The 18,557-nt window shown below is 39.6% G+C and overlaps 2 protein-coding genes across 2 annotated transcripts in view; one reads left to right on the plus strand and one right to left on the minus strand.

Annotated features, from left to right (window-relative positions):
- Window positions 1-13,329, minus strand: part of MRPL13 (mitochondrial ribosomal protein L13) — a 33,999-nt gene extending 20,670 nt beyond the window's left edge. Inside the window, exons 1-4 of the mRNA XM_035318057.1 lie at window positions 13,187-13,329; window positions 10,819-10,942; window positions 6,863-6,956; window positions 5,694-5,754 (exon numbers count right to left, since the gene is read on the minus strand). Of these exons, the coding sequence (XP_035173948.1) occupies window positions 5,694-5,754; window positions 6,863-6,956; window positions 10,819-10,942; window positions 13,187-13,213 (306 nt within the window). The 5' untranslated portion in view covers window positions 13,214-13,329. The remainder of the gene's footprint in view (window positions 1-5,693; window positions 5,755-6,862; window positions 6,957-10,818; window positions 10,943-13,186) is intronic.
- Window positions 13,231-18,557, plus strand: part of MTBP (MDM2 binding protein) — a 32,072-nt gene continuing 26,745 nt past the window's right edge. Inside the window, exons 1-6 of the mRNA XM_035318055.1 lie at window positions 13,231-13,460; window positions 14,851-14,931; window positions 15,864-15,937; window positions 16,029-16,174; window positions 16,649-16,707; window positions 17,621-17,765. Coding sequence (XP_035173946.1) covers window positions 13,391-13,460; window positions 14,851-14,931; window positions 15,864-15,937; window positions 16,029-16,174; window positions 16,649-16,707; window positions 17,621-17,765 — 575 coding nt within the window. The 5' untranslated portion in view covers window positions 13,231-13,390. The remainder of the gene's footprint in view (window positions 13,461-14,850; window positions 14,932-15,863; window positions 15,938-16,028; window positions 16,175-16,648; window positions 16,708-17,620; window positions 17,766-18,557) is intronic.

The raw sequence follows: 18,557 nt of genomic DNA on the forward strand, positions 1-18,557 counted from the left end.
TGCCCCTGCTCCACACAGGGTCCCTCCCACGGGATGCCGTCCTTCCCAAACTGAGCCTGCAGGGGTTTTATACATCCCACCCTTAAAATCCGGTTGATTTCAGTGTGATTTCAAATTGGCAAAATGGTGTACTCACAGTTCTCACTACAACCTTGATGCTAGTTTAAAATTAATGCGTACAGTTTTGTAGTTTATTCGGTTCTTTATGGATTCCTACTGCCTTCTCTCCCCAGCCCTTTATCTTCAGTACTTGTAACCTGTTACATACCATGTCTTCCTAAATATTCACTCCTACAGGCCACAACACATTCTCCATCAGGTAAAGGCATCTACCAGATGGCAGATATCTTTATCTACCATCCAGCAGATGTATAACTCCTTAACAAACACCAGAGCTTTAAGACTTGAGGATTTTTAAAGTACTGGAATGCTGTCTGCCCTAACTTCTTTTGAATCACAACATTTCTGCTGGTTGTACTTCAAATTGTCTTCTTGAATATCACAATACCTTTTTTTCCCCAAGTTGAATAATTTATATATATTCACAGCACAGTCATGCTTTTAATCACACACTGCAACATCACCTAATATTTATTTTTCCATTGAAAGGGCTAATATAGTAGGAAAAGAATGTGGTGTCACCTCTGGTAAAAGCTCTTGTATTTTCAGTCTCTTCTTTACTATTTTCTTTAACATTGCATGAGTATGAACAAATTAAAGAACACTGAACACCTGAAATGCTGTATGAGGCTCCAACGTTCAATTTCTGTGCTAGGCTCTAGCTCCCAAGCAAACTGCAGACTATACTTGGTGGAGACCAACTTCTGGGAAAGGTTCTTTGCCAGATAAAACATGCTTTAAAGAAGGAAATCAGTAGAGCTAGACCGCTCCTGGTCCTGAGAAGTACAAAATAATTGGCCAAAGTTCCAGAATAAAATCTTCCCCAAAAGCTGAAGTACAATAACCACCAGGAAGCATCTCTATCTAGAACGTGGAAAGGACATGGCCGCTCCAGAGAATGATACAGTGATTAATGACAGGCCCTACTGAAAAAAAACACTAGAAGAATTTCAGGTGTGAAGTTCTCCAGAGATACCGATTGACACTCTGTCTTCCTCCTACCAGTTCTTTGTCTTCTGTTCTGTACACGATACCGTTCTTTTTCACTATGTGTATTATAAAATGATAAGGAGAACTTCTCCCATCTACTTCTACACAGTTACACGAGTAGTATGGCAAGTGATTGCCCTTAATTCTGCCACAGGAATAACTTGGTCATAGGTGAATTGAGCTTCCACTGCCCGTCATTCTGTCTTCCACTTTCAGCACCTAAAAACAGAACTTCCATTTGTTCTTTAAATTAGTATCAGTACCTTAAAAATTCATGTAAGATTAAGATTTATTTTTTTTAAACAAGGAAGTATTTCTATTTGAAGCCAAAGACCCACCCAGCTGTAAGTCTTACTTAGATGTTTTAAGATACCAGGTTCCACAACAACAGCCCTCCTCTGTGCTGCACTAACTTCAAAGCCTGGATTAGTAAGCACATGGAAGTTTTGCTCTACTTAATTAAAATATAAACATATTCCATAGTAGGAGAAGAAAATGCACTACACAGGGTCTCAGTAACAGGTTTTATGTACATACGTACCATTGTATCAATGATGTTTTACTTTCCTCTGTGGAAAGAAAACAGGCTTTCAAACAGCAGCAGCAAGATTTAAACATATCTTCTGTCCAAGTTTTTCTCCAGAAGATCATTATTATGCAGATATAACGCCAAGTCTATACATGCAAGCAGTTGCTAAAGAGCACTCAAGAGGAGAATGGGAATGTTTTAAGCCCCTTCAGACCAGGGCCAGCAGCTGAACAAACCCGAACCCTGACACCCCCGGAGGCTTCCTCACAGCATGCATCCACAGAGCGACCCTGCCTGGCTTCATAATCTGCCTTAGCAGGTGCCGCTCCTCCTGAGGAATTACTGCTCATTATTTCTTTGTCAGTGGTAACACAGCTTCTGAGTGCTGCAGAGCTCAGTCCTGTCACCAAGTATTTGGTAATAGCCAAATGCGATTTTTCTGAGGGAGTTTCTGGCACAACTAAATAAAAAAAATAAAGCCAAGTTTTGATTATTTTTAAAACTTGAAATAGAATAAAAATTGGTTGGAAATTTTATCCTAACAGGCTTAGTAACTGGTTCTGCACATTACATCTGTCAACATATTCTGAGGGCATTTTAATTAAAAGTCATGTGATTTTTCCCACAAAGTTTTTTCCAAATATTTTGTTCCCTCTCATACCTGCAACAGTTAAAAGTACATATGTACATCTCTTATCGTCCCGTACAACCACTCTGAAGCCTAATTTTGAAAATTTTGGTCTTGTACCTATTAGTGTTTTCCCAACTAAGCAAAACTTATGCAAGTTCTATTAAAAACAGCAATGAAAACACAAAATGTCTACGCATTCCAAACACCCATGCCTCAAATAAAAGAATTTAACTGTTTCCTTTATTTTTGAGACGCCTTGGAAGAGGAACACTAAACCTTTCAGACGAGATTTCAGCAACCTACAATGGAAATGAATGCTGTTCCTACCACGTATCCTAAAGGAGTAGCTGTACCATACAGATATTAGCATTGTATTACCCTGATGGAGAGGGACTGTTTTATATGGCAACAAGCTGCCCTGCTGCAGGTGGAGAACAATTTTAATACCTTAGCCTATAGGTCGTCTGAGAATTGACACTGTATCTAAGAGAGAGAAAGAAAGAAAATGCTGAAACATGAAGAAGCTCTTTTTTTCTTCATTAAACAATTCCTAGAGCAGGCTGGCCAAGTCAAAAAAAGGAGAGCTCTTCTCTGGTATTCTCCAGAAGAGCAGACAACTGAAACCAATGGAAATTTTATAGAAATTCACAGACATCCCATCTGCACACCTCCCAAAGGGACTCAAAGGTGTTAAAGGCAAAAATGTGCTAGAATACTTGCTTTTGATATCTTTTTGGCAAGAATTGTAACTTCTACCTTTCCATAAAAACAGAAGGTTCCAAATTGCTGAAAAAACTAGCACAATCCACACAGAACTGTAAGTCCTGCATGGAACCTCAACTACGCAGATCTCTTCTTGTATGCACTGTCCCATATTAACGTAAAAGATGTTTAGAAGTAGAAAAAATAGTACCATCTTGTCAAATGGGAGCACAAAATTACATATCTGCAACTAGACAATGAAAATATGCCCCCCCCCCTGTTTTTTTTTTTTTTTAATTCTTTTCAACTTAAAAGTTGAACAATTGGAGAAGGCTCCCCAGAGAGGCTGTCCTTGGAGTCTTTCAAGACCAGTCTGGATAAGCTCCCACTAGCCTTACCTGACCTAGCAGGGGATAGTGCAGCAGGTTGGATAGCGATCTCCTGAGGTTCCCTCTATCCTGAATCACCCTATGACCATATTTAAAAAAAAACATGTACACCCACATTCAAAATTCAGTACAAATCCTTCTCAAGCACTAACTACCATGTATCAGGATGAGCTCACAGGAGGTAATAGGACCAAGGGCAGAAAAAAAGCGCTTGCCTCCAAGATGAAAACAATGCTCTAAAGAATGAAGAACAATTCCAGAAACAGATGCATTCAACTTCCTACAACCTATATAAGTTCTCCTGGCCTCTCAGATCTAACACAATTTAAAAAAAAAAGTATATGTTTTAATTAAAAAAGTGTAGTTTATATGAGCCTCCATGGTATTTTGAAGAGCCAAATGATGCCTCAGCTAGACATTGGCCTTCTTCATGATAATCATTTTTCAGTTAGATAGGTTTTTAAAAGGGAGTGCAGTGATAGGACAAGGAGTAATGGCTCTAATCTGAAAGAGGGTAGGTTTAGATTAGATATTTGGAAGAAATTCTTGACTATAAGGGTAGTGAGGCACTGGCACAGGTTGCCCAGAGAAGCTGTGGATGCCCCATTCCTGGAAGTGTTCAAGGCCAGGCTGGATGGGGCTTTGGGCAACCTGGTCTGGTGGGAGGTGTTTCTGTCCATGGCAGGGGGGTGGAACTGGGTGATCTTTAATGTCTCTTCCTTCTATTTCCAAACTATTCCGTGATTCTAAAAATAAAATACGTTAATAAATCACCTTCCTAATTTTCATCTTTATCATATCCCAGTAGATTTCACACCAAAACAGTAAACAAATGTTTCTAGCCATAAAAACCTTTGATAGTCAAAAACTGTATCCACTACACATATAGAACATATCCTGAAAAATTCCCACCCACTGCTTAGTAAGAGGGACATCCAAGCACTTCAACAGAATTAAAGAGTTAATTGCTGAGAGCTATCCAGAACTGATTAAAAAAAAAAGTTTCTCATGCTAAATTAGACCACGTCTTGAGCCACATCACCATTTGCCGAATCTCCGTCCAACATGTTTTAGTTATTGGCAATGCATTTAATCCTCCTCTGTGTGCACACAAATTCATCTAGGAGTCTGGCAAGAAAAGAGGCATTTCAGAACGAATGCCAGTAGGTAATTTATAGAACATCTGATTCTAAGGCCCTAACAAACCAGTTGTGTTACACTGCCTCCCAGTGCACAGCTTCTGTTTGACGCTCAAATAAAAAAAGTTGCAGAATATTTTAAACGTGGAACTGCCCAAAGGAATTACAACCGTGTTAGAGTTCTTTCTTAAAAGCATTTCAGCTGTTTGTAAAAATTCTAGATAGAAAGTATCATTGAACTGTGGGATTTAATTATTTCACCATTTCATTTTAAATAAATAAATAAATAAACACAAAAGTAGATAAATTCTTATGGCAGACTTTTTTTTGAGTACCTGTACAATTGTCTTGTATGGAAGTCTTGGGATAAACGAGGATTACTGAATCATAGACAAAAAACATCAGTGACAAAACCTAATAATTTTGTAGCAGACAATTTCACTAGGAAAAGGAAGAAGTATTTCAATATTTTACATATAACATGACTCAAGGCGAAGTACTTGAAGTAAAAACAAAAACCACACCATACACAGCTGTTAGTCTCAGTGGGCCTCACATTATGTTTTGAAACAATAATTAGAGAATTCAGTCCCAAAATATTGATCATTCAAAGCCCTAGTAAAAGCAGAATTAAAAATGGTCAAACACAGACATTTACTAAAGAGGCTGAAGTTCAATGTAGTCATCACTTCAAACTCTCTCACAGCCCATGAATACACAGCATTGCAGACAAGATCTCAATAAATAAATAAATCATTTAACAAAACCTACAGTTGAATTCTAAGGGGAGAAAGAGGCAGGTGTACTTTCTAACACTTTTTAATATTACCCTTACTCTTGCTGGCTCTTAATCTGCTAGGGTTGTTAAACTGAAGCACTGCTTAGCTAAGTCTAGCCTGAATCACTTTGACAAAGGTCAGACCTCTGAAACTAAAAGCAAGTGAATCGGTCAAAAATGAGCAAAGCAAATGAACCTGATTTGCTCGTTTGGACAGCATTGATGAAACACAAAAAATCACGTCCTACAATTTGACCCTCAAAACACGCTGTGTACAAGAACACCGTCAACAAGCCAAGCCCCATTCACAATCACATTTCACACAGTTAAGTGTAACCCGTTTTGCTTAGGGGAACAAATTAAATGAAAACACACCTACTTTGCAAATGAAAAAGAAAAAACACGAAACACTTACAGCAGTTGGATCCTTCAAATGGAGCTGAGTTGCTGTCACCTGTTTGAAACCGCCAGGATAACTAGAGAAACAGAAGAAACATAGGAGCTTAATGCTATATGCTCGAGCATGACGTTAACACAAATATTACAGTATCTTAGGATCACAAAATCATCTGGGTTGGAAGAGACCTTCAATATCATCAAGTCCACCATCAACCTGACCTACTCAGTCTTCGTGATACGGTGTAGTTGCACTAATTTACATTTAAGCATGTACTTTAAATGATGCAAGAAGTCAAACAGCTGTCAAGTAAAACAGATTCCTTTTGATTTAATTACATTATTAGGAATCAGCCTAACTGAAGTGAAAATAAACCCAACATCATTAGAACCGTCCACTTAGGGAGCTGTACAGATTTAAGTATATCTTTAATTGCACAATTGCTTTCACTTCCTTATTGAAAAATTTAAAGAAGTCATTAAGAGCAGGGGAGAAAAAAAAACAACTTAATTTCCATTAAATCTGACAAGAACTTCTCTGCAATTTATAAAAGGAACTTCAAAGGACAAGGGACTGAAACATCAATACTAGCAAAATTAGCTTTTTCAGCTTGGTTTAATAATCTCTCAACTGGATATGTTTTAAGACTTAGGGAATAATTACCTAGTGTTGCCACAGCATAAAATAGGAGTGACTATTCTTATTTGACTGAACTGATCCATACTGTAATTATTTACATCTCTGATACCCAACATGATGCACATTTTCTTTTTTCTTTGGTTCCTTGACTCAAGAACATATCAATCTTGGTATCAAGTGGTAAATAGGATAATGTAATTGAAATTGGCATATGTATATGTCTTAAATGTATAAAAAGGAAAGCCTTCTACTGCTTAGTAGATACAGTAGTCATGATCTTTGCATTAATCTCCACACAAAATAATCTGGTCTCTCCAATCTAGTAATTTACTCCATTGTCATGGCTAAAACGGACTAAATCAGATTATTTCCCCAACAATATACACTTCAAAAAAAGCCTTGTTTAGTTTTAAACATTGTAACAGATGCAAGCACAAAACAAAACAGCTAAACTGCAATTCCCTTACAACCAACATGCTAAAAAGACTGCAATTCTTAAGAAAGTGACATTAAATTTACCACCAGCTCATCATTATAAAGTGACTTACCCAGTATGCGAAGAGTATACTTTTTGCTCCCATTTGTTACCAGAAAAAGCAATGTGTCTTGTATTTATTATGACAACGTGATCTCCGCAGTCACCTACAAGGTAGAAAGCAGTAGAAAATATTAAGAGAACCCAGAAGTAACCAACCAAAGTGACAGCCACAAAGAGTTCTAGGCCACCTGGCCTAGAAGCAAGTATTTTATTTTAGTCAACAACACATGCTGCAAATGAACCTGTTTTAAAAACTCATTATTTAAAAAAAAAAAAAAAAAAAAAAAAGTAAGCTCTAAAAAACAATCCTAAATGTTTTAGTTTTCTTATAAAACACTACCAATGTTTTCCAGAGGACCGAACACTTTGGGTAAGTAAAATAGTTTTACTAAAGAATTACAGCCTAGGGCTCAATGTATCTAAGATGCAAGGAATTTTCAAATAAAAATCAACTCTGTTGGGGGAAAAAAAAAAAATCAAAAACCCGTCCCCCCCCCATTCTCATCAGTCAGGCAAAAGGGAATGTTACAGCAGACAGATGTATTTATTGGTTCCTGTACTAACAGCAACTTCCATATCAACTATTTATTTAATTGCAAAGCCTTATGTTCTGTCAGCAATATACTGTCAGGAATAGTTACTTTACTAATCTTATTTACTCGTAAAGTACTAATACGACCCTTACTATCTAAAAAAATAGGATGAAAATATGAAAAAATTGAGTTTTTCATTTTAGGGGTAATTATTATCAGCTGTACAAGCTATAACCACCACTGAATCAATTGCAAAACGATTGGACCAAAGTTGACCTTCTTATGCATCACCCTATTAGAACAAAAACGTTTGAATACTCCTTTGATTACAGCATTCCTTAGATGGGTAACAAAGCAGCTACCCTAAATAACTGAATAGAACGTGCATTTTGTACAAGAGAATATAATAAATAAGATGTGTAACTTTGATTGGTTAAAGTTTTCTACCATTTTCTAATCTGTTCCTTTACTGCTCTATTTTCAACTACAGCTGATGTGCAAACACAATTTCAGTATCTTCTCTGGTATTTACCATCTTTCACCACTCACAGATCTGTTCTAAAAACACTGTGTCTAAATGCATTTGCCAGGAAGCTGACATTGGATTTTGTGCTTTTTTTGTTGTCTTTTTTTTTTTTTTTTTTTTTAGTTGGGAAAATAAAGAATAAATTCATCTATGGAAATTTTTGCCCACAGTTCTCCACTTGAATAAATGCTGAATTAACAATTCCATACACTGATAAATCCATTGCAAACAACATGGAACAGCCAAGGTAAAAACTAACCTATCCAAATAATGACTGTAGCCTGTTCTTTTAAAGTAGATCAGATTTATGAACAGAATTCAGACTTTTAAATTAATACATCAGTCTCCACTTGTCTTTTATCAGTGTTGCTCCCATCACCTCAGGGACACCCCCTCTCAATAGGAAGAAAGCAAAAATACTTACCAGCTGCACAAACACAGTTAAATTGCATCCTACTTTTGAAAATGATTATTCAGGAAAACCCTTCCTTCAGGTTATTGTCATGATGCAATATCCAAAATTACTCTTTTATAGTTTTCTCCAGACATGCACAAAACCAAGGCCATAGTATTCTATCAGGCTATAGCATATGCTACTTGTTACATACAATGTAAATGTTACACCTCTTCAGATGAGGCTATCCTGCTCAGGGATTCCATTCTGTATCACTGAACATTTGTAACTTTTCAGCAACTCCTATCTCACAATAAAAACACAGGCTACAGATAGGTGCATTTTTCCTCCTACATTTCAGCTATGGACTAAATGCTGTTTGAAGGCACCATCAACTGTTAGCTCCCAAGACTGACAACCTACCTGCCAATTCTTTCATTACAAGACAAGTTTGAGCTGCTGCTTAAAGCCATCTGAAGGTAACATTGCAAGCAAGAGTAATACCTGGGCCAGATCTGGCTTGTGGGACGCTTCCACCTAGCCTAGTCTTCTCCTCTGAGGATGCAGAGAACAGCTGCTCGAGTAGAAAATCCTGCCCAAATAACACAAGTGGTTTGCCTACACTTGCTCATAATTCCATACAAAGAACCAGACTACACAATTTTTTGAAAAACCTAACCCACTATTTTTGGTTCCTTACTGTGAAGCTGTTCGCAAAGATAGGATGCACAGGAAGAGGAATAGAGGGAAGTGAAGGTGCAGAAGAAAGCAAAAAAATCCAGATTCAAACTTCATGAACAAGACTTTTTGTGAACATCATCTTTTAAGGCATATGGTCTAAAAAGTATAATGCTTTGGAAAATAAAGAAAGATCATCCCTAAAACATAAAATAAGTGTACATAAAATCAAATGTTTTTCTTTTCCCTACCCACAGCTTAATTTCAGCTCCAGATATTTTTCAAAACAATAAATACATAATGATTTTTTTATGGAAAGGTGTCTGTCAACCCAGAAAGCCACAATGCCTCACAATCTTATTCTGCCTAAGGAACTACTATCTCACAGATGCTAAAATATTTCTTGTTAGTTCAGAAAAAAAAAGAAAGACATGCTGAGCACACCAACCACAAATTTATCCATACTTTGCTTCTTACAGAGTATCAAATATCTCCCACCGGTAGTAATCTATCAGTCTCAGGTGCAATGCATTTGGTACTGATTTATAGAATACTTCAGACCAAACAAAGTTATCCATAAAATGACTTTCCAGGATTTCATCATTTCATGAACATAAAACCATCAAAGATCTTTCCCATGGGACAGCCAAAAGAATTTCTCCTCCATCTGCTTAATTTTTTTTAGATATCCTTTGACTCCAGTGACATCTTGTGGATAAGGCGCGTTTTGCAACACCAAGCATTGTGTATTTTAAGTATAATCTGAAAACTACAACTACTACCTTTTACTATGACAATCAGATCAAGTATAACTTCAGTATTTCCATTAGACATGTATGAGTGAAGCTTAATGCTTCTTTATGCTGTATGCTTGCTGTATGCTCTTGAAAACTTTCCAAGAGTATTGCAGGAATCTTTGTACCGTCAATATTAGCATTTTGAATAGGGATCATCTTTTTATTACCTATAAATGATCCTCCTAGTGAGACAAGCACTATGGTATTACCAATCACAAGCAAGAACACAAATATCTTTAGTGCTGAATCTTCTAATCTGCAGATAAACAAGGCAGTTTTTTCATTTCATCAATAAAACATCTTGCAACAATAGTTGTGTCTCCTGTTTCAGAACTGGACATGTTTTAGTCTCATCATTGCAAATGGCTGAGGTTGGAAGCTGTCTGGTCCAACCTCTGCTCCAGCAAGGACACCTAGAGTCAGTTGCCCAAGACCATGTCCAGCATCTCCAAGGAGAGAGACCCCACAGCCTCTCTGGGCAACCTGTGCCAGCGCTCTGTCACCTGCACAGCACAGGACTGCTTCACTATGTTCAGAGGGAACCTCCTGTGTGCCAGTTTGTGCCTCATGCAGTCAGGACTTCTTTGCATGGTGCTCGGAATGAAGAACTGCTCCAAGATCCTGTAGTGTTGTACAACTACTGAAAAGTAGCATTCAGAAAGATCTCCTCAAGAATCATATCAGTGTTTCATTGTTTCATTACATGCACCATGAATTAAATTTTTGTTTAAAATCAGTATAAAACAAACACATTTCAAACTTAAAAAAAAAACAAACAAAAAAAACAACTGAAACAACTAAACCCCAATATAATTCTGCTACCAAAAAATGAATAACGAATTAAAAACAAGCTTTATATGGATTGGTAAAGACAACGACCTAAGACTGTGTGGAGTGATATAAAGGCAAAACACGAGAAGGGAAATCAAACCTTTTATAATTTATAAACAACTGGAAATTGCAACCTTGTAAAAACCCCTGTTTTTTTAAAAATGAAATCAAAAGAAAAAAAATGCTTCTGTGTACTGCAATACTCACTTAGTGCATGATAAATAGGTTTATGCCTGCCTTCAAGTCTGATTACAGTCGCAGCTGCTATTTTTCCTGGTGGTTGCATCTTCGCATCTAGGAGATACCAAGCTCTGGCAAAAGTAGCCCATTGCTAAAGAGAAAGAGAAGTGGTACTTAATATAGGAAAAGAATGCAATACCATAAATGAATCTTAAACTTCCCTAATCGCCGCATTTTTTACATTTCAAATACCATAAGAAATACTAATATTCAAAAGCAGCCCCCACCAAGTAAGCATTAAATGAATAGAAAACAGTGCTATCATAGAATCATCAGGGTTGTAAAAGCCCTCCAAGATCATCTGGTCCAACTATCCCCATACTACCAAAGTCACCCACTAAACCATGTCCCTAAGCACCACATCCAATCTTGCCTTAAACGCCCCCAGGGATGGTGACTCCACCACCTCCCTGGGCAACCCGTCCCAATGCCTGACTGCTCTTTCTGAGAAGAAATGTCTCCTCATTTCCAACCTGAAGCTCCCCTGGTGCAACTTGAGGCCATTCCCTCTAGTCCTATAATTGTAGCATTGCATGGGGTTGTTGTAACCAAAGTGCAGGACCCAGAACTTAGCCATGCTGAACCTCATCCTATTGGCCTCTGCCCAACGACCCATCCTGTCCACGTCCCTCTGCAGGACCTTCCTACCCTCCGGCAGATCAACACTTCCACCCAACTTGGTGTCATCTGCAGCTTAGTGAGGGTGCACTCAATTACCTCATTAAAATCATAAAAGTATTAAAGAAGATGGGCCCCAACATCGACCCCTGGGGAACACCACTGGTAACCGTTTGCCAGCTGGATTTCACTCCGTTCACCACCGCTCTCTGGGCTTGGCCATGCAGCCAGTTTTTAGCACAGCAAAGAGTGCACCTGTCCAAGCCACGGGCTGCCAGCTTCTCCAGGAGAATACTGTGGGAGACTGGGTCAAAGGCCTTCCTGAAGTCTAGGAAGACTACGTCAACAGGCTTTCCCTCATCCTCCAGGTGGGTCACCTGGTAGTAGAAGGAGATGAGGTTGGTCAGGCAGGACTTGCCTTCCATGAGCCCATGCTGACTGGGCCTGATCCCCCAGTGGTCCTGCATACATTGCATGATTGCATTCAAGATAACCTGTTCTAACACCTTTCCTAGCACCGAGGTCAGGCTGACAGCCCTGTAGTTCCCCAGGCACCCCTTATGATCCTTCTTATAGATGTGCATCACTTTAGCACATCTCCAGTCATCTCGGATCTCTCTGGATGACCAAGACCACTGACAGATGACAGAAAGCAGCCCTGCAATCACATCCACCAACTCCCTCAGCACCCTCGGGTGGATCCTATCTGGCCTCGTGGACTTGTGACAGTCCAGGTGGAGCAGCAGGTCTGTTTCCACCTGAACTGTGTGTGTGTGGGGGTGTTCTGTTCTTTATCCCAGACTTCAGGTCAGGAGGCTGAGTACCCTGAGGATAAATGCTCTGGCTAGTAAAGACAGATGCAAAGAAGGCATTAAAAACCTCAGCCTTTTCCTTGTCCTCAGTAGTTAGGCTCCCCTCTGCATCCAGTAAAGGATGGAGATTCTCCTTGGGCCTCCTCTTGCCGTTAATATATTTATTAAAATATTTTTTGTTATCCTTAGCCATAGTGGCCAGGTTGAGCTAGTGCTAGGCTTTAGCCTTCCTGATTTTTTCTCTACATATGCTGGCAAGTTCCTTGTACTCTCCCTGAGTTGCCTGCCCCTTCTTCCACCAGACATAAACTTTTTTTTTTTTTTTTTTTTTCCTCCCAGACACTCAGCAAAAGTTCCCTGTTCAGCTACACTGGTTGTCTTCCCCACCGGCTCATCACACGGGGACAGACTGTTCCTGCATCTTTAAGTCCTCCTGTGCTGCACTTTCTGTTTGAAGTGGTTCATTGAATGGTTTGGGAAGGAAGGGACCTTAAAGACCACCCAGTTCCAATCGCATGTGCAGGGACACCTCCCACCAGACCAGGCTGCCCAAAGCCCCATCCAGCCTGGCCTTGAACACCTCCAGGGATGGGGCACCCACAGCTTCTCTGGGCAGCCTGAGAAACACCTAAACACACCTCTGTGCGTACTAACAACCCTAGCCGCCTTCAGCGGGCAGCCTTTCCCCTTACAGACCCCTTTCCTTCCCCAGCAGTCCCACAGCGGGCACTGCCTGTTTCTTCCAGCACCGACCACGACGAGGGGCCGGCCGCGGGGCAGCAGAGCCATGGCACCCTCCCCGGCGCCCCCCCTCACAAAATGGCGGCCGCCAGCAGCCCGCCGTGACACGGAGGACAGCGGCCGCCGCGGTGTCTCCTCGCCTGAAGCGCCAGCCCCGCACTCACCTGGGCAGCCTTGGTGTAACTAGCCATGGCCGCTGCGGCTCAAGGGGAAGGGAAGCGGAGCCCATCGGCGGCGGCCGCCCCGGGAAGCGGAAACATCGCCCTGCGAGGGGCGGTGCAGGGGCGGGCAGCGCGGGCTGCTCGGATCCCAGATGGTGGCGGCGGTGGCGGCTCCGTCTTCCTCTCCCCGCCCGTCCTCGGCCGGCCATGGACCGCTACGTGCTGCTCCTCAGCTGGGGGGAGCGCAGGGCTGAGGGCGGTGCGGAGCCCGGAGCAGGTATCGCTGCATCGGGGGGGCGATGCTGAACAGGGGCTGCCGCTGAAGAGGGGTGGGGGGTGCGCGGGGCACGGCACGAAGCGGGAGCCGCCTCCGGGAGGGCTGGAGAGGGGGAATTAGTCGCGGTATGGCTTTCGTGGGGCACGTAGGTGGCTTGTGTCTCCTAGAGATATGTATGTTCCTTGAGTTCTTGTGCTTTCACCCGGCTAAGCGATGCCCTTGCCTCAATCGCCTCTAGGGTTGTTCTTGAGGACTTTTTCTTTATGCTTTGTTGTCTAGGGTCTGTGCACAGGTAGGTTTTCAGGATTATTACCTTGATAAAAATCTTTTTCTTTCAGAATAGAAGGCTTTAACGACTTAAGCCTTCAGAAATTTAGGTTATTTGAGTTTTGTTACAACACTGATGTTAGCTAACTAGAAGATTTCAGAGATATCACAGGAGGGTTGAGGCTGGCAGGGCCCTCTGGGGTCCATCTGGTCCCACCCCAGCTGGAGCAGGGACACCCAGAGCAGCGTGCTCAGGTCCACGTCCAGGTGGCTTTTGAAGATCACAAAGGTGGAGACTCCATAGCCTCTCTGGGCAACCTGTACCAGTGCTTGGTCACCCGCACAGCACAGAAGTGCTTCCTGATGCTCAGAGGAACCTCCAGTGTTCCAGTTTGTGCCCATTGCCTCTTGTCCTGGCACTGGGCACCACTGAAAAGAGCCTGACTCTGTCCTCTTTGCACCCTCCCTTCAGGTACTGATATATGGTGATAAGATCTTCCCATAACCTCTTCTCTAGGTTGCATGGTCTCAGCCTTTCCTTGTAGAAGAGGTGCTCCTGTTCCGTGATCGTCTCTGTGCCACTCCACTGGACTTTTCCCAGTACGTCCAAGTCTCTCACGTACTTGGGTGTCTGTCTGGTTGGAGTAGTCCTGGTGCAGGCCTCACCAATGCTGATCACCTCCCCTGACCTGCTGATGATACGTGTCTAGCACAGCCAATAATACCATTAGCCTTCTTAGCTGCAAGGGCACGCTGCTGGCTCGTGGTCAACATGGTGACCACCAAGACCGCCAGGTCCTTTTCTGTCCCCCAGCATGTACTGGTGTCCAGGGTTGTCTCTTCCTGGGTGCAGGACTTTGCACTTCTTGCTGAACTTCATGAGGCTCTTAGCAGCCCGTTTCTTCAGCTAGTAAATCTATATACCCACTAGTTTAACTAGAACTTTATAAAATGATTATTTTAAACTCCTGTAAATCTGCACTTGACAGATTTTTTTAAAATAAACTTTAAATGTTAAACTGAACTTTAAACTGCATTTACAATAAGCAAGACTTAGCTTATTTAGTTAGCTTATTAAGCCAGTTTATTTTTAAAAAAAAGCTTTTTTTTTTTTTAATTCCAGCAGTGACTGCTGCAAATGTTTATAAACTTCTGAAAGAAAACTGTAATTCATCTATAAATACAGATGCAAGGACTTTTCCAGGTAAGTACAGTGATATATGACAAATATTATCAATGAATTGGCCTAGGCAAATTTATGATCTACATGAAACAAATCAGAAACTTGAGGAAATCCAATTTCTTTTGCTGCTACTATTTCTATGGAGAACTGATTTCACTTCAGCAGCTCAGGTGTTAGCAGATGATTAAATATATTGGGCGCTGGAAATGAAAGACAAGTGTTTTGAAAAGCTGACAAATTTCAGTCTATTTTAAGAGCAACTGAGAGTGAAAAGGGCTTGTTTCTCATGTCAATGGGCAGCTTGATATTTTCCTGCTTACGATTTTTGTTACTCATGTGATCCCTTCTATTTTTTTCAGTGGAAGCAATATTTGTCTGTTGGCCAGCAATTCAGAATCCTAAACCATGAGTATTTATTAAATCATTTTATCATCTTAAAATAGAGTTCTGAAGATCTGCTTTATTACTTTTAGTTAATTTTTTTTTTTAGTAGTACTGAAGCTTTTGTAGTTCTTTACTTGGTTTGGATATCCAGCTGTTAAAGCTGACCTCATTGTCACAGCTGTCGATGTGAACCAATGTAAGCTGTCAAAATCCATTTAGATGTGAATGTTAAGCTGTTTTCAACTTTTGTAATTTTTATTGCATAGAAATGTTGAGAGAGCATCTCATTTTACTAACTGCATTAACGATATTTATGAAAGTCATTAAGAGGTCAAAAACTTTGTTATTTATTAATAATTGAAAGATCATTAATAGTTAGACATTTAGACATATACCTACACCGCAATATGTTTAGGTCTTCAATATGATGCCAAAGGAAAGTAGAGCTTAGGCCATTGTGGCGCCTTAAATTTCTTATGTAGACTATTTCAACATAAATGCTCATTATTGTAGGACGACTAGGTTGTGGTGGATTGATTGTTTTAAATCATTATTGTGTCTCTTTTCAGCATGTTCATTGGCTGGTATTCCAGGCATAAGGAAATGGTATTTTGCGAGTCATGTTATATGTGGTTATTATCAGGTAAGAAATATATTATAAAAAATAAGTTCCACACTTCTCTGCCTAGTGCAAGTTAAAATTGTAGTGTTCCAAATTCTTCTTGCTTTATTAGTTCTGCAGTTCTGACTGGGAGGAAATAAATTCCGAAACACAGAATAATGAAGACTCTCTCCAAAAAAGCATTGATGAATGTCTGGGAGCCATACAGAATTTTGAGGAAGAAGACAATAACAGTAGGGAGTCACTGTCTATGACTGAGTATGCATATTGTTATCTTTATTGGAAGTATGGTGAGCTCACATTTAACAGTAATAACCCAAGGGAATCGAGAAAATTCAATAAGTACAAGTTATGACCAAGCATATAGTCAACGATGAACAATCCCCTACTCCTACTGGACATATTTCTTTGTTTAACATAGCTTTAATTGTTTTTCTGGCTGCAGATGATTTTTATAGAATAACAGAACAATTATTCCAACATCTGAAAGTTTTCTCTTGCTAAGAGAAAGCAGGCTGTCTGAAATCCTACTTCAAGTTTTACTGCAGATTGTTTTGATTTTACTTCTGCCTCAGTAAAAGGGGAGATAAGTATAGCTCATTGCTTAGGTATTAAGTCTGTGCTGAATTTTAAAGATGTTATTTACATCACTTAGCATTCACTACTTGTAACTTTTTCTTTCTAAATGACTGTTTATATTTAGTTTCCAACCATGTTGTTCTTCATTTTCAGCATTTATGATGAAGCTGCAGAAAGTGTGCATCAGTTAGCTGACAAACTGCCTGCCCCAGGTAACCTTTCTTAAAAGAGCAATCTAATTTGGAATTTATCTTGTTAGTTGTTTATCTAAAAACTCAGCTGGTAAAGCCACAGTCAAATTTTAAAAAAACACAACAACAACATCAAAAAAAAGAGCATATTAGTTTGGTTGAATTAATGCGTTTGCAGGGCTTGCAAATAGTTTAAGGAACTTTAGCATCATTGGCCTTGCAAATCAGCTTAGGGAGTAGTTTGCTGATTCTTTTTTTTGGAAGACTGCATTTCAGTAGTGATTAAGGTAGTTATTTATGTAATACTTCTTTCCATATGAAATGGCACTAAAGTAGTAATAGACAGTAAGCAAAATTCAACATGCAACCATCAGAAGTTTTTATCTAAAGAAATAAAATGGAAAGTGTTGATGTTACAGCTGATTGTTAGCAGGTGAGAGCCAAGATGTTGTGAAGGAACATAGATGAGAAACATTGGATTCAGATTTTGTAAACTGGAGATGGGTATCACCTTTTGTGTTTGGGTTAAATAATGTTGCAGTAGTTGAGTTAGAATAGCAAAGAAACTGGATGTGGAAAGAATGAGAAATAAGCTATTTAGAAGTGTTGAAAGGAGGTAAACAGCACAGCTGTACTGGAGACAGGGATACAGGAAGGACTCTAATCAGTACAGTTTTCAGTAAGAAAGGAAAGAAGAAACTGCCGTGAGTGAGTGAATGGCAAAATATTTAATTTTATATTGTGTTAATTCAAGAGGAACAAAGAGTTGAGCTAAAATGTGTGAAAAGTGTTTTAAATCTTGCCAAAAGTATTTGAAGTTGGTCTTTAAACCCATTTCATTTCAGTTAATGATAATCAGTACTTTTCTATCTTTAATTGACTGAATCATTTACTGAATTATGGTACTTTGAGTCATACATAACTGTTTTTACAGGAAGAGCAATGGTTGATGTTATACTACAGGCTGTAGAACGAGATGCACCCAAGTTAAAAGACTGCTTACCTGCTATTGGTGCCCTGAAACACCTGAAAGAATGGCACTCTGCGCAAATCACCATTGCAGCAAATGACTCTAAAGGGTATGCTGTTCAATTTAGTTCTACAAACAAGGTCACTCTTGTTTTGTGTTTGGATATTTTAAAAGAAAACATTCATAGTATTTAGTACTTTGCGTATATTCTATGCAAATACATAGATTTGTCTTCCGTTATTGTTTGAGGAGAGGAATTGCCCATGCTGATTTATTGTAAATGCATGTCCTAACAACAGAGGCAGGCAAAAAACCCAAGTACCTGTTCTGATGAGAACAAAAAATAAAATGAGTCTTTCACTTTCCTTTAAATCACTAATGTCTTCATAGTGTGTGCTCTGCTTTGAAGGTTTGAGGTACTGTGTCATGCAGGAACTTGCATTGGCTATAGTTTTCCAATTTTTGTAAAAACAAATATATAAATCTGCTGGTCTGACTTTAAACTGCTAAGCTTTGGTATTACATTTAGTGGAGAAAGTGGGGAAAAAAAAAAGGTGCCTGTCATGTCTCTTCTTGAAAAATGGTATATCAGTGCTCAATTCCTTTGTTTCTGAAGAGTTTTAACCCTGAAACTATTCAACTTGAAGTTAAGTCAAATAGAAATTAATCTCTTACTGTCCTCTCCTGATTGATTAGAAGTAGGCCATGATGTGTCTGATATAAAGAATGGCTGTTTTTTCTTTCTCCCGTGCAGTAAAACATTGTGTGGGTGTTTAATAACTTGGCACGGCTTCCTCCACCTTTTTTTCTTCCACCCAAAAGATTCAAGTCTGCTTCAAAGATTATGTGGCAGAGCTTTATCTTAAATTAACAAAACTGATTAAATGAAACAATTGAATGC

This window comes from Oxyura jamaicensis, chromosome 2 (genome assembly GCF_011077185.1).
Source record: "Oxyura jamaicensis isolate SHBP4307 breed ruddy duck chromosome 2, BPBGC_Ojam_1.0, whole genome shotgun sequence".
NCBI classification, from domain to species: Eukaryota; Metazoa; Chordata; class Aves; order Anseriformes; family Anatidae; genus Oxyura; species Oxyura jamaicensis.